General features: G+C 34.6%; 1 protein-coding gene across 1 annotated transcript; it reads right to left on the minus strand.

The window, feature by feature from the left end:
* Nucleotides 1-8,346: 8,346 nt before the first annotated feature.
* LOC141517313 (olfactory receptor 2D2-like) lies at nt 8,347-9,337 on the minus strand. The gene has a single exon (XM_074228183.1). It carries the CDS (start codon nt 9,271-9,273, stop codon nt 8,347-8,349), a length of 927 nt encoding a protein of 308 aa, XP_074084284.1. The 5' UTR covers nt 9,274-9,337.
* Nucleotides 9,338-13,257: the final 3,920 nt, after the last annotated feature.

Genomic DNA, 13,257 nt, shown 5'->3' on the forward strand with positions numbered 1-13,257 from the left:
GCCATAATAATTTAACACATTCTACATACAGATATCAATTTGTAATGTTTATAGAATTAGTACACACAAGATATTTGTCCTGCTCCTTGGTGAGACTGAATGACAAAGTAGTTTCATGGGTAATTACCCATCTAGAACAGTTGTGTATGGCAAAATCAATGTGGGGAAATCTACTCTGTGGGGTAGTAAATGGAATGGCCTTAAGGCAGCATGAGGTATTTACCCAAGAACATACAGTGATATTCACTATGGGGGAATTACTTATCAATACAGTTCACACAGGGGAAGGAGCTTGCCAGAAAGTAGCATTTACAGTAGTTCAATCAACAATGTTGCATGGTTGGTTAGAAGGACAGGTGAAGTTATCTCGTCTGGAAGATGTGGAGTTCCTCCACCACAAATGGACAAGGGTGTGATTGAATTTCAGGAGGGCTCCAGGAGTCCATGAGGCTGATCCATGCAGAAGAAATCATAACAGAAGGCACCTTAATAAACACTTAATTCACTTGAGTTATGTAACAGTATACCATTTATCACTCCCTGAATAACAGGTTACAACAGTATTATTGTTGCCTTCTGCAATAATTTCCACAGTCTTAGGTGTCTCATGTAAATGTATCCCTATCCGAACTTTAGTCCCTACTTTTTTATTAGTGGAGCCAAAACCTCCACTACGGGTAGTACTGGTGGGTGGTTCTTTGATATTTTAGCATTCTACTTTTAAACATGGTATAATTATTAATTGACACACTCTTGCTCCTTTAAAAGTTATGAATTGGGGAGGCTAGGTGGCACAGTGGATACAGCACCAGCCCTGGAGTCAGGAGTACCTGAGTTCAAGTCCGGCCTCAGACAATAATTACCTAGCTGTATGGTCTTGGGCAAGCCACTTAACCCCATTGCCTTGCAAAAAAAAAACCAAACCACTAAAAGTTATGGATGTATAAGAGGGAGGATACACCTTGATTTCCCCTCTGTAATCACTATCTATAGCTCCACTCACCACTTGTACATGTTGAATAGCAATGTTTGATCTGGTGATTAATTGACCATAATGTCCTTTAGGGAGGTCAATTTCTTTTCCTTTAAAATGTGACCCATTATCACTCTGTGTTTGCATAGGTGAACTGTAATATAAAGTTATAGCATCTCATGTTTTACAGGTATTCTTTTTGAGTAGCTCTTTTGTTGGGACAGGCTTTAAGTACTCCAGAATAGGTGTCTATGCAGGTGCAGGCATATTGATACCCTTGACTAAAAGGCAAAGGCCCAATAGAATCAATTTGCCAAATTTGGGCAGGCAGAGTGCCCCTTCCTATTTCCCCAATAACAGTGTTGGGAATTGGTCTTTCTTTAAACAATTGACCTTGGGTACATTGATCATTAACTTGTCTTAACAGTGAAAGTGGAATTGATATGCCCCAAGCAAGGGCCCATCTGTGAGAGGCTTGAGGTCCTAGATGTCCTACAGTTACGTGGAGCCGTCTGGCCAAATTCAATAAATCTTCAGGTTCCTCAGTTTCTTTACAAGCAACTTGTGTGATTCCAATCTTTGTCAATCCATCTACATATGCACTGTACTCACATTCTGGAGTGTCCATACTGGCATGGGCATCTACATGAAAGACTGAGACATTAGTATATTGGATCCAATCCCATATACCTTCCCACATTTCATGACCCCAAACTTGCTTCCCATTAAGATCCCAATTTTTTGCATGCCTCACAGGCATCCAAGTGGTTAGGCCACTTGCTACTGCCCAGGTGTCTCTAAAAATATGACATTCTCCCCCCTTCTCCTGTTTCAATACTTGATATACAGCCATCAGTTCTGCCCACTGATTTTTTCTTTGAAGTATATCAAATTTATGGAAGTTAAAGCATGTAGAATGCAGGTATGAACAAGTTTGACTTTGTATAAATAAGATATTGATTGCCTGTACTTTCTAAAGTAACCTTAGTCACTGGATTATATGCTACAGCCTTCCAATACCTATTTTGTCCTAAACATTTAGCAGAGTCATCTGTGAACCAAGTGTGTTTCTTTTGTTCAGGACTCAAGGCATCAAATCCGTGATTCCATTTGACTGGTGAAACTACCTTCTGAGGGGGAGTGGTCAGTGGAGACTGCCCTGAGGTTAATTCAGACACTTTTGCAGATGCCAGATTTTCCTGGTTTAGCTCTGTTCTGTATGTCTCATTTCCATTTAATTATACTGGACTTCTAGGCATGTCCTATCTTATGAGAGGCCAGAGTCTATCCAGCTCATAATAGGTATTTGGGGCCTTAACAGAACTTCATGTTTTAAAGGGAGCCATTCAGTTTCTACTAATGCCCAATATGCAGCCAGCAGTTGTTCAAAAGGAGTATAGTACTCTCTTACAGGTAGCAGTCTAATGTTAAATTTTTAAAATTGCCCAATAACTTTTAAGAATATATCTCATTTTAGTAAAAATCTGTGTTGCACAATCCCAGAAGAAATTCCATAACTTATTAGTTGATTTGTAGCTCTCTATAGTCTTTCTTACTTTACACTGATTTTTAAATCAACTTTCAAAACTTCCAAAATCAATATCTTATTTATACAAAGTCAAACTTGTTCATACCTGCATTCTACATGCTTTAACTTCCATAAATTTGATATACTTCAAAGAAAAAAAAACAACCTTCTCTATGTATCTTCATTTTTTCCTTGCAACCCTTTCATTATTCTCTTCACAGGTCCTTAAATCCAGTATTCAGACTTTACAACTTGCATTTTCTGTTAATATACTATTTAAGCATATTTCAGACTTTATTTATCTCCTTTCTTCTTCTTCTTTTATTTTAACACTGTTCTTGACCAGATCCACTGACATTTAAAACCTTACTTTTACAGCTAAATCAGCATAGTTCTATTTACAAGTTTTTGGGCAAGATTTTTCTATGTCCCTAATTCCATCATATACTTAAAATTTTACAGATTGTGATCATCCTTGTACTTTAGCAAGAATAATTTCTCATCAGGTAAATTTAGAGTCATCCCTCTTAAAATGTTAATTCTTAATACATACTCGGGGGAAAGGAATAATCACTACTGAGTACTCTTTTTTGGGTAATAACTTGTTTTACCTAAATTTCTTTTCCTCCCAAGCCTGTAATTTTAATGGACATTCCATTTCTAAATATACTAGGATTGCCATACATCAAAGAGGTCTTGCCCCAGTATCAAAACAAAAGAAAGAAACAGACTCTAGTAACAGCTGTATATCCATTTTTCCAATTTATAATTTATTAACCTTATGAGTGGCTGATAACCCCTTTGTCTGATCTCCCTTACCGGGGTTGGTCCCTATCTACTATTCTCCTTTAAGATGCATCAAATATGGATAAAGGGAGGGTGCTGATGGAGTGGCCCTAATTTCCCTATTTCTATTTTCTTGTCCTTTCTTCTCCTTACTCATCCTGAACAAGTTAGGAGTATGGAGTCCATTAATCTTATTTCTATCCACTCCTGCTCTTAGCAGGGCAATAAACAAATCTTTTCAGGGCATTCTATTTTTGTACTTATCTTGAGACTGACCAGTAGTACCATGTTCACCACTCTTGTATCAAGATTTATTGCCATCAGTATACTGGCAGTTGCCTGGGTTCTCTAATTGGGAGATAATTGTCATTATCAAATTTTTGTATCCAGGAGGCCCCTCTGGACTAAGGTATTGTAGTGGGCCACTCCAACCAAAGTCAAATCAATGTATCTGCGTCCCCCACCATAGTATGAACTTTCTTTTGGTCAATCTTCCCTTTTTTCTTCCTATATTTAAACTGTGAAATTCTAACAGCAGCTTTTTCAGCTACACTCTGATTAATTGCATACCTGATCTCCTAAAATAAAGTTCTGACACTGTAGAATTTCTTCCACAGCCTTATCTATCTGATCCCACCCCTTCTACAAATTCCTGCCCTTTCTTTGCCTTTTCCACAATTATTTGCTTCAAACATTCAGTTACTTGTGTGTGAGACCCTTGTTTCATATGACTTCTCCTATCTTCACATGGCTCAGTGCCATATGCCCATTCAAGGGATAAATCTTCCCAACCCAGCATATACATATCTCTTTCTTTTTCTACATTTTCCTTAAAAAATGGCATTTTGTGGAGCAAATTCTTTTCTTGATGTCAATTTTGTTTGATTAAGGAGTTTTGGTTTTGATTCAGTCTTACAAAATGACAAGTTCACATCAACAAAACTAAAAGGAGTATATTTAATAAAGTGATTATAAAAACAGGTAGAAATAAATCAGTTTTACAGCAAAAGTAACCAATAAGTCCCAATATAATAAAAAGAAGAGCAAAGCCTACATAAGCATAAATATTAAGAGAAAACATCACCAATTGGGGGAGTTTCAACTTCTGAATCAACAGCAGTTGGGGAGTCCCAGAGCACAGCCTTCAGGGTCCCGATCAGGAAAGCCTCAGGCAGAGGAGTCCTCTCCGTGGATGAGACTCCAATTAGGTGAGGGTGTAATTAGATTTTATATAGCTTGAGAACAAAGAAGGCTTCTTGCCAATTGTTTTGTGAAATAAAACCAGATTTTCTAGATTGTCCGAGGAGGGAAAGGGTGGTAGTGACAAAGTTGAGACTAATTCTTCCATGGAGTTCTGTGGGAGGACAGCTGCTGTAAAGGGACTGTGGGGCCTCAGTCCCTGCCCTGCAGTGGGGCTCAGGAACTCCTGGCAGATTTGCTGGAGCAGAGCCTGCTACTGGCTTGCTAGGACACTGCCTGCCCTCAGTTGTGACTCCTTTTTACCTGAATAAGAAAGACTTTTACTGCCAACTTCCCAAATTGTCATGCTGTAGAAAATTATTTTATTTAACCCTGTCTTTTTTGTTGATTCTGCCATTTCAGAATTCATTTTAGGTGCTATTTTATCATTGTTTTGGAGGTGAATATGGCTTCCATCATCTTAGCTCCCAGAAGGCCAAGCCAAGATGTCTACACATTTGACACTTCAACGATGTTCTCCCTCATAATATAATTTAATGTATGATACTGCCGAATCTACTTCCTTTCCATATTTTTTCTTTTCTTTGAAGTTCTTGATCATTTACTCTTCTAAATGAACTTTGTTATTATATTTTTAACTCAATAAAATTATTTTTTGTAATTTAGTATTACATTGAATAAATAGATCAGTTAAGTAAATTGTTCTTTTAAAAATTATATTGGCTTTACTTACCCATGAACAATAAATATAATTTCAATTATTTAGATCTGAGTTTATTTATATAAAAATGTATTTTATGTTTGTGTTCATGTAGTACCTGTATCTGTTTTGGCAGATATACACATATTTTAAATGCCTACATATTTTAAATGACCTAAAACAATATTGAGTAATATCACTGGCACAGTGTTTTCTCTATTTTCTACTTTTGATTAAATTTATTTTAACTATTACTTTTTCTGAAATCATGATTACTATCCTGTTTTTTTTTAAACAAACTAAATTTTATATCTGTCCTTTATTTTACCTTTGTATATATCTAGTCACTTAATTTTGCAGACTGCATGTATTTCTGGACAACTCTGTGAGGCTACCTTATGTTAGGAGGCTCCCTATTTTCTTACCTCTGTATTTCTTTCTGATTTCTTTTATAGATCTGGGTAACAGAACTCACTTATTGTGGTTTCCTATTGGATTTTTCTCTCATTGTTTGAATGTGATTGAACTCCAGTGCTTTGTTGGAACGGATATGTAGGAGCAGGGTCTACCCACCCTGCAAGTTAAATTTTGGAATGAAAGAGATTTCTATTATATTTTGTACTTAATATTTTCCAGTGATCAATTTATCTATTTTCAATCCATTGTGTAATAGGTTTTTATTAATATTGCATTGTAGTATAATTTTTGAAGTGATCCCAATAGTCCTTTTTATTTTGATTTTTTCTTCTCCATTATAATGTTTTAGATAACCTTTATATCATTAATCTTTTGTTTTTTAAAAAATTAATTAATTTTTTTAGTTATATAAAAAAGGTTCTTAAGTTTTCTGTGTCATGGACCCTTTTTTGTAGTCTAGTAAATCCCTTAACTTCCACAAAATAATGTATATATATCTCTCTATATGTATATATATATATAAAATAATTTATATTTCAATGATAAAAAATATGCAATTTTTCCCATTCAAGTTCACTGAAACTCTGAAATCTATCATTGTAGAATCATGGGTATATATAAAATAAATATTTTTAAAATTTGATTAGTTTTATACTGAATAAGAAAATTAATTTGGATTGTGTTATAAATTTTATTATATTGGCACAACCCAACAAGAGAAAATAATATTGTTAAATTATATAAATCTGTCTTTATTGTTTTAGTGTTTTGTAATTATTCTTACTGAAATTTTTGCTGGTAATATACTGAAAAGCTAATTAGTTATATGGATTCATTTTATTTCTGATGACTTCACTGTAGCAATTATTTCAATTTCTAATTGAATTTCTAGGTTTTCAAATTAAACATCACCAGAAAAAAATGAATTTTCCGCCTTGAACTTTGCTTTTTCTCACATTTTTTCTTATATTGATATAGCTTGCTTTTTACATTTATATCAAATAACAGTGGAGAGAAGTGATACTTTGCTTTATAGCTGATGATATTTGAAAGATCTTTAACATTGCTCTATTATGTAGTGATAGTACTTAATGTTAGAAACATTCTACCATGTTGAAGAAAATTACATTTATTCCTTTACTTTAAAGTGTTTTTTGCAAAAAAAGTTTAAATCATGTTAAACCTTTTTTTCTGAATTCATTGCTATAACCATATATATTGTTTTTGTTAATGTCTATTTTGTTTATAATTTTCCTAATATTGAACTGACCTACAATTTTTACATAAATTCTGTTCTTTGAACCTATCTTCATAAAGCTGCTATTTTCATTCTATTCATCAGCATAATCTGGAGAGAGTCCACTTTAGAATTTCTTTTCTATAAATGCATCATTCAGTAAAAAAATCCACTGTCCAGATGTAGACTAATTTTTAAAAGTCACTAAAACTTTAACTTTTTTAGAATAATATTATTTTAAAAATAAATTTGTTTATTTTTCCAACCACATGCAAAGATAATTTTCAACAATCATTTTTTTTAGTTTTTTGCAAGACAATGGGGTTAAGCAACAATCATTTTTGTGAGGTATTGAGTTTCCCAAATTTTCTTCCTCCCTTTCTTCCCTTTTCCCTCCCCCTGACAGAGAGCAATCTAATATAGATTATACATGTTAAACATATTTCTATAATAATCGTGTTGTGGTAAAAAAGAATCAGAGAACAAAAAAAAATCATGTGAAAGAAGTTTCCCATCTCAAGTTCTTTAGAATTGTCTTGATTATTGTAATGATGAGATGAACAAGTCCATCCTAGTTGATCATCACACAATGTTACTATTAGTGTGTATAATATTCTACTTACTTCACTTAGCATCAATTCATGTAAGTTTTTCCAGATTTTTCTGAAGTCCTGCTCCTCATGCTTTCTTGTAGAACAATAGTATTCCATTACATTCATATACTACAACCTGTCCAGCCATTCTCCAGTTAATGGGCATCCCCTAATTTCCAATATTTTGCCACTACCAAAAAGACATTCTAATAATTCTATTTTTTAGATCAAATTAGAGGGGTGGGATCATTTAGTAAATGTGAACCAGCTTAAGTGTCAAGAAATATGATATTTATGTCACAACTATTGACTATGTGACCCAGACCAAGTCACTCCAGTTCCACCATATTCCTAGTTAACTTTTATGAAAGCTATGTATTTTCCAGTCTTCATTAATAGAGGTAGTTTTGTTAATTGTAGCCCCTTTTAATGACAAAATGAGAGATGCCTATGTTTATCTAAAAGTTAGGGATTATCATTTAATAATCTATCAATTAGATTTCCAGTGACCTGACTAACTTTTTTTGTTACCATGAGTCCTTATGCCATAGATTGTTCAGTTTTACAAAATTTAGTGTACAATTTATAACCTTTTTGAAAATTCTACATTGATAAAATTTTTGCATGAATTTTCCATATCAGCAAAACTCTACCCAAATCTTTGGAGAGATTGATGCATCATCTCAAATTCTCTCAGTATTTGAATCATTGTGAGGATATGCAATAAATGTAACACACATATATGTTTACAAATACACACATGTATATATAGATATACATGAAATAAAAGGAAAATATTTTCATATATTTCCCACTACTAGTCACAGGGAAATGAATGTTTTCTATGAGGTTTGCGAAATGATTATAGCTGAAGTTAAGAGATCTGGTCAAATGGATTTTTAATCACAAAGATCAGGATTTCATCCTGCTGACTACATTCCTCAATGCTCTTGTCACTTCCTTATTTCTCAGGCTGTAGATGATAGGATTAAGCATTGGGTTTATGACTCCATAGAACACAGCAATGCCTTTGATCTGCTCCCTGGAGGATGTGGGTATCATATAGGAAATTATTAGTGTCCCATAAAAAAGGATGACCACAAGGAGATGGGAACCACAGGTGGAGAATGCCTTGAGTCTTCCAGAGGATGTTTTCATTTTGATGACAGTTACTATGATGGAACCATATGAGATCAGGATCAGGGACACAGGTGCAAGAAGAATCATGACACCCATGAAGAAAATGGCTATCTCTGCTTTACGAGTATCTCCAGATGCCAGGCTCAAGAGAACTGGGGCATCACAGAAGAAATGATCAATCCTATTGTCTCCTTGGTAGGGGAGGCATACTGTGAATGCAGTGTCAACAGAGGATATTATAATTCCAGAAACCCAACATGCCAGTGCCAATTTGCTACATATCCTCCCTGTCATGATAAGAGAGTAATGCATGGGATCACAGATTGCTAAATACCGATCATAGGACATCACAGCTAACACTGAACACTGTGCAGCTCCAGAAATGATGGACAAAAAAATCTGAGCTGCACAGCCCATGAAGGAAATGACTTTCTTCCTGGTCAGCATGTGGACAATGGCTTGGGGAACAATGGTAGTAGAGGCCCAAAGGTCAGCCAGAGACAAATTGCAAAGGAAAAAGTACATGGGTGTATGGAGCTGTGAGTCAGTTACGACAAGGTAAATGAGAAGTAAGCTCCCAAGAACAGTACCTAAGTAGACCACCAAGAACAATACAATGAGTAGCAGCTGAGTCTGAGGGTTATCAGAAAGACCCAGGAGGAGAAATTCAGTTACCCATGTATAATTTTTCTGGTTCATTTTTGATCTTCCTAATTCTTTTGAAATAAGGCAATAGATACTTGATGTAAGGATGTAATATTAGCATTATTGGATATTAGATTTGAAAGGGTCCTGAGATGTCATCTGGTCCAATCTTCCACCAAACTTTCAACATCACCCATGATAACATTTCCAAAAAATCATTTTCATTGATGAATAGTACATCCTAAGAGAAGAAAGTCATTTTAATGTTTGAAAGCTCAAAACATCAGAAAATATTCCCTTATATGATAAACTAATGTTGACACATATCATAGTGTAATAGAGAGGACATGACTTCGTTAATTTATGTGTCTTATTAGCAGGCAAAAGTATGTTGCTAGTCACTGGCAAAGTTCTAGGGAAATAACAAAAGGATCATGGTTAAGATCCACTGGAACATCAAGGTAGAATAATCATGGTAATTTCAGCCCTTAGTTTCCTTTGCTGTCTTGTGTGTTTATGTGCTTGGTTGGTAATTGGTCAAAAAGTTTTGTTAAAGAGGAGTCTATTGGGAGATTAATAGGTAAGGATCACCCTAATTTTCCTACTTTATGCTAATCAGCCTTCTTACATTTTTTTGTTCTGTGCTCAACCCTTTACTCTTGCTGTAATAAATCATACAATATAGTGACACTGACTTCCTTGATATTTTTTAGACAAGATACTCCAACTCCCATCTCTGGTTGTTTTTCAGAGACACTTCCTCATGATTGGAATGTTTTCCCTTCTTATATCCACCTTCTGGCTTTCTTACTTTCTTTAAGTTCAAAATAAGCTTCCACCTTCTGTAAGAAGCCCTTTCTGATTCCCTCAAAGCTAATTCCTAACATCTGCTGATTATTTTCAATTTATCCTGTATCTAGTCCAATTAAACATAATTATTTACATATTATTTTTACTTTGGACTGTGATCGCCTTGAGATAAGGGACCCTCTTTTGTCAATAAACATTTACAGTAGTGTACTAACTATTGAGAATATCAAGAAAGGCAGAATAGAACAACTTTAGCTAGGGAGAAAACCTGCAAATAGTTTTGGACAAGTAAGTTTTATATAGTATTAGAAATAATACAGGGAAGATCTTTGAATTATATCATCTGGAATGGCATTCTGTTGAAAATGGATTTAGCTGAGATGTGAAGGAAACCAGGGAAGCCGGGAGTTAGAGATAAAGAGCATTCCATCTATTAAATATAGACAGTGAAAATAACCATTTTCAAGGAACAAAAAGGAAGTCAGTGTCATTGGATTGAAGAGTATATGTGTATAAGAAGACTGGAAAGGGAGAGAGGCTCTAGATTATGAAGTGATTTGAACATCAAAGGTCAGATGGCAGATATCTAATTGAGATCATGAGCAGTGGTCAGGTAGGATGGTGAATTCGTGTTTGAGATCCTTCAAGGTTTCACTTCAATGAATCTTGTTATGCATGGTAACCTTTGTTACTAGTAAATCTGAAGGTATTGTTCTGAAATGATCTGTTACCTCGTGGAAAAGGACTGTCTTCTTTGGGAAAATTATCAGTAGGTGACTAAGGAGGCTATGTTAAGTCAATGATTTTCTAAAAAACTATTCTATGACATAGTTTAATGAAAAGTGCACTGGTTTGGAATACTTTGTTATGGAGTACTCAAGTGATTTGGAGCAAATCATTTAACATCTCTTTACCCCTTTACCTGCAAATGTAGGAGAATGAATGTGACACTTCACTTCAATCTCATTTTATGAAGGGCAGCTAGGTGGCTCAGCTATCTGGCCCTGGAGTCAGGAGAACTTGAGTTCAAATGTAACCTCAGACACTTAATAATTGCCTAGCTGTGTGACCTTGGGCAATTTACTTAGCCCATTGCCTTTAAATAACTTTTTTTTAAAAAAAAGATCATTTGATGATCATTTTTTTGGCATTTAATGGAGATTAACTATATTATTGAATAATCATGATTTTCCTGTATGGTATTTCTTAGAGCATAACTTTTTTTTGAGACTCTGGGAAAAAGACTGTCATATATTTAGCATATGAATATACATACCTATTCTCTTCCATAGTTGTGATGATGAGCAAATAATACACAGTATAAATATCCATTCCTTTCCATTCTATTTTAAAACTAGAGTTGATATTTAATAATATATTTGTATACGCATACTGTATTTAGTAGTTATCTTTTTCATGGCATTCTCTACAATTTTTCTTCTTCCTCTTTCATCTTCCTTTTCTCTCCTATCATTTAATCTTTCTCCTCCATTCCTCTCCTGTCTTCTCTTGCCCTATCTCCTCCTCCTCCTCTTTCTTTTCCTTTTCCTTTCCTTTCCCTTTCTCCCACCCACTCCTACTTCTCCTTTCCCCCTTCTTTCTTTTCTGCTTCCCATTCCTCTTCAGCCTCTTTATTCTCTTTCTCCACTTCAACTCCAGCTCCTTCTCTTCTTCCTCCACATCTTCTACCTGCTGTTCCTCCTGTTCCTCTTCTTCTTTTCCCTGCAATCTTTGATGATTAACCAATAACTTTAACATCTGATCTGAGAATTACTCTCTTGAACCCTTCTGGTATAACTATAAGAATGTTCAGTAAAAGGTAGACAGCTTATATAACACTACTTCCTTCTTGGCATTTTTTTTTACATAAAAGAATCCCAGCACACAAACGACTTGGCATAGGGAGCCTCAAACCCCCAACCCCAGCCATGTTGCTATTCTTGAATACTCAGCATCTGTAGTGATTTTCCAAATCAAGTTTTTCTTTACAAATCTTGACAAAATTAGTCAACTGGACTTAAAAGTTCAGAATCATCTGACTTAAATAGTATAGTAGCATAAACTAGATTCAACCAAGAAAGGGAAATTAGATTTGCTAAGAGAGAAATGAATATTTTACCTATAAGAAAAACACTCTAAATTCCAGTGGAGGTTAGGCAGAAGTAAGACTAAACTCCATGCTCTGATAATTTTTGATGTGTTTTTATCCAATAAGCCTCTTGAACCTTGGTTTCCAATTCTCACTTTACCCTGGACATCTTACTCAGCAGTTACCAATGTTCTTCCTAAAATATGACACCTAAGAATAAAGATAGTACTCCAGATATTGCATAAAAAGGAAAACCTGATGAGGTAATAACTATTTCCGTAATCCTATTATTGGGTTTTTTTAAAAATATATAGAATCAAATTGAATTGGTTTCTTTATCTTCTCTATGAAATTATTGACTCATTTTGAAGTTGTCATCAGTAAAACTCTGAGATCTTTTTTTTTTTTGCAAGGCAATGGGGTTAAGTGATTTGCCCAAGGCCACACAGCTAGGTAATTATTAAGTATCTGAGGTCAGATTTGAACTCAGGTCCTCCTGATGCCAGGGTCAGTACTCTATCCACTGTACCACCTAGCTGCCCCCTGAGATCTTCCCCCCCCGAATCATACACAGCCCCCCTCATTCTGTACAAAAAAAGATATTTAAAAAAATTCTTAGTAAAGAATTTTTCTACCTATTAAATATCATTTCATTATGGTGAACCCATAATTAAAGTCTGCCAAAAATTTCAAGAAATTGTTCAAATGAATCTACCACTTTTTTCAGTCATTCAACTGGTAACACATACATCTATTTTTATAATTATATTAGCCAAATCTCTTCAGTTTATCCCAAAAGGATTTCATGATTGTTTTTAAGAGTTTCAAATGTATAAGAAAGTTAAATTCAGAGGGAAGAAACCCTCAATTTATCAGGTTACTGTCTTGTGAAATGAGGATGCAAAGAAGAGCAAATTCATAAAACCCTGCAATCCCATAGATAGAAGCTATCTTAGACCTCATTTTATTCAATCCATGTCTTGTTAGGAACTGTCCTCTCACCCTTCCAACAAATTACTATTGTGCTTTAAAAAAAAACTTGCCTTTTCCACTTTAAATATTTCTATAAACATTAACTTATTTTACTATACCATTAACTGTGCTTCACTTTATTGTAATTCATGTGAAATATTCTTTAC

The sequence above is a fragment of the Macrotis lagotis genome, chromosome 1, assembly GCF_037893015.1.
Source record: "Macrotis lagotis isolate mMagLag1 chromosome 1, bilby.v1.9.chrom.fasta, whole genome shotgun sequence".
In the NCBI taxonomy this organism is placed as follows: domain Eukaryota; kingdom Metazoa; phylum Chordata; class Mammalia; order Peramelemorphia; family Peramelidae; genus Macrotis; species Macrotis lagotis.

Bases quoted from the DNA above. Each gene is read 5' to 3' on its own strand.
- LOC141517313 (XM_074228183.1), bottom strand. From the start codon at position 9,273: ATGAACCAGAAAAATTATACATGGGTAACTGAATTTCTCCTCCTGGGT.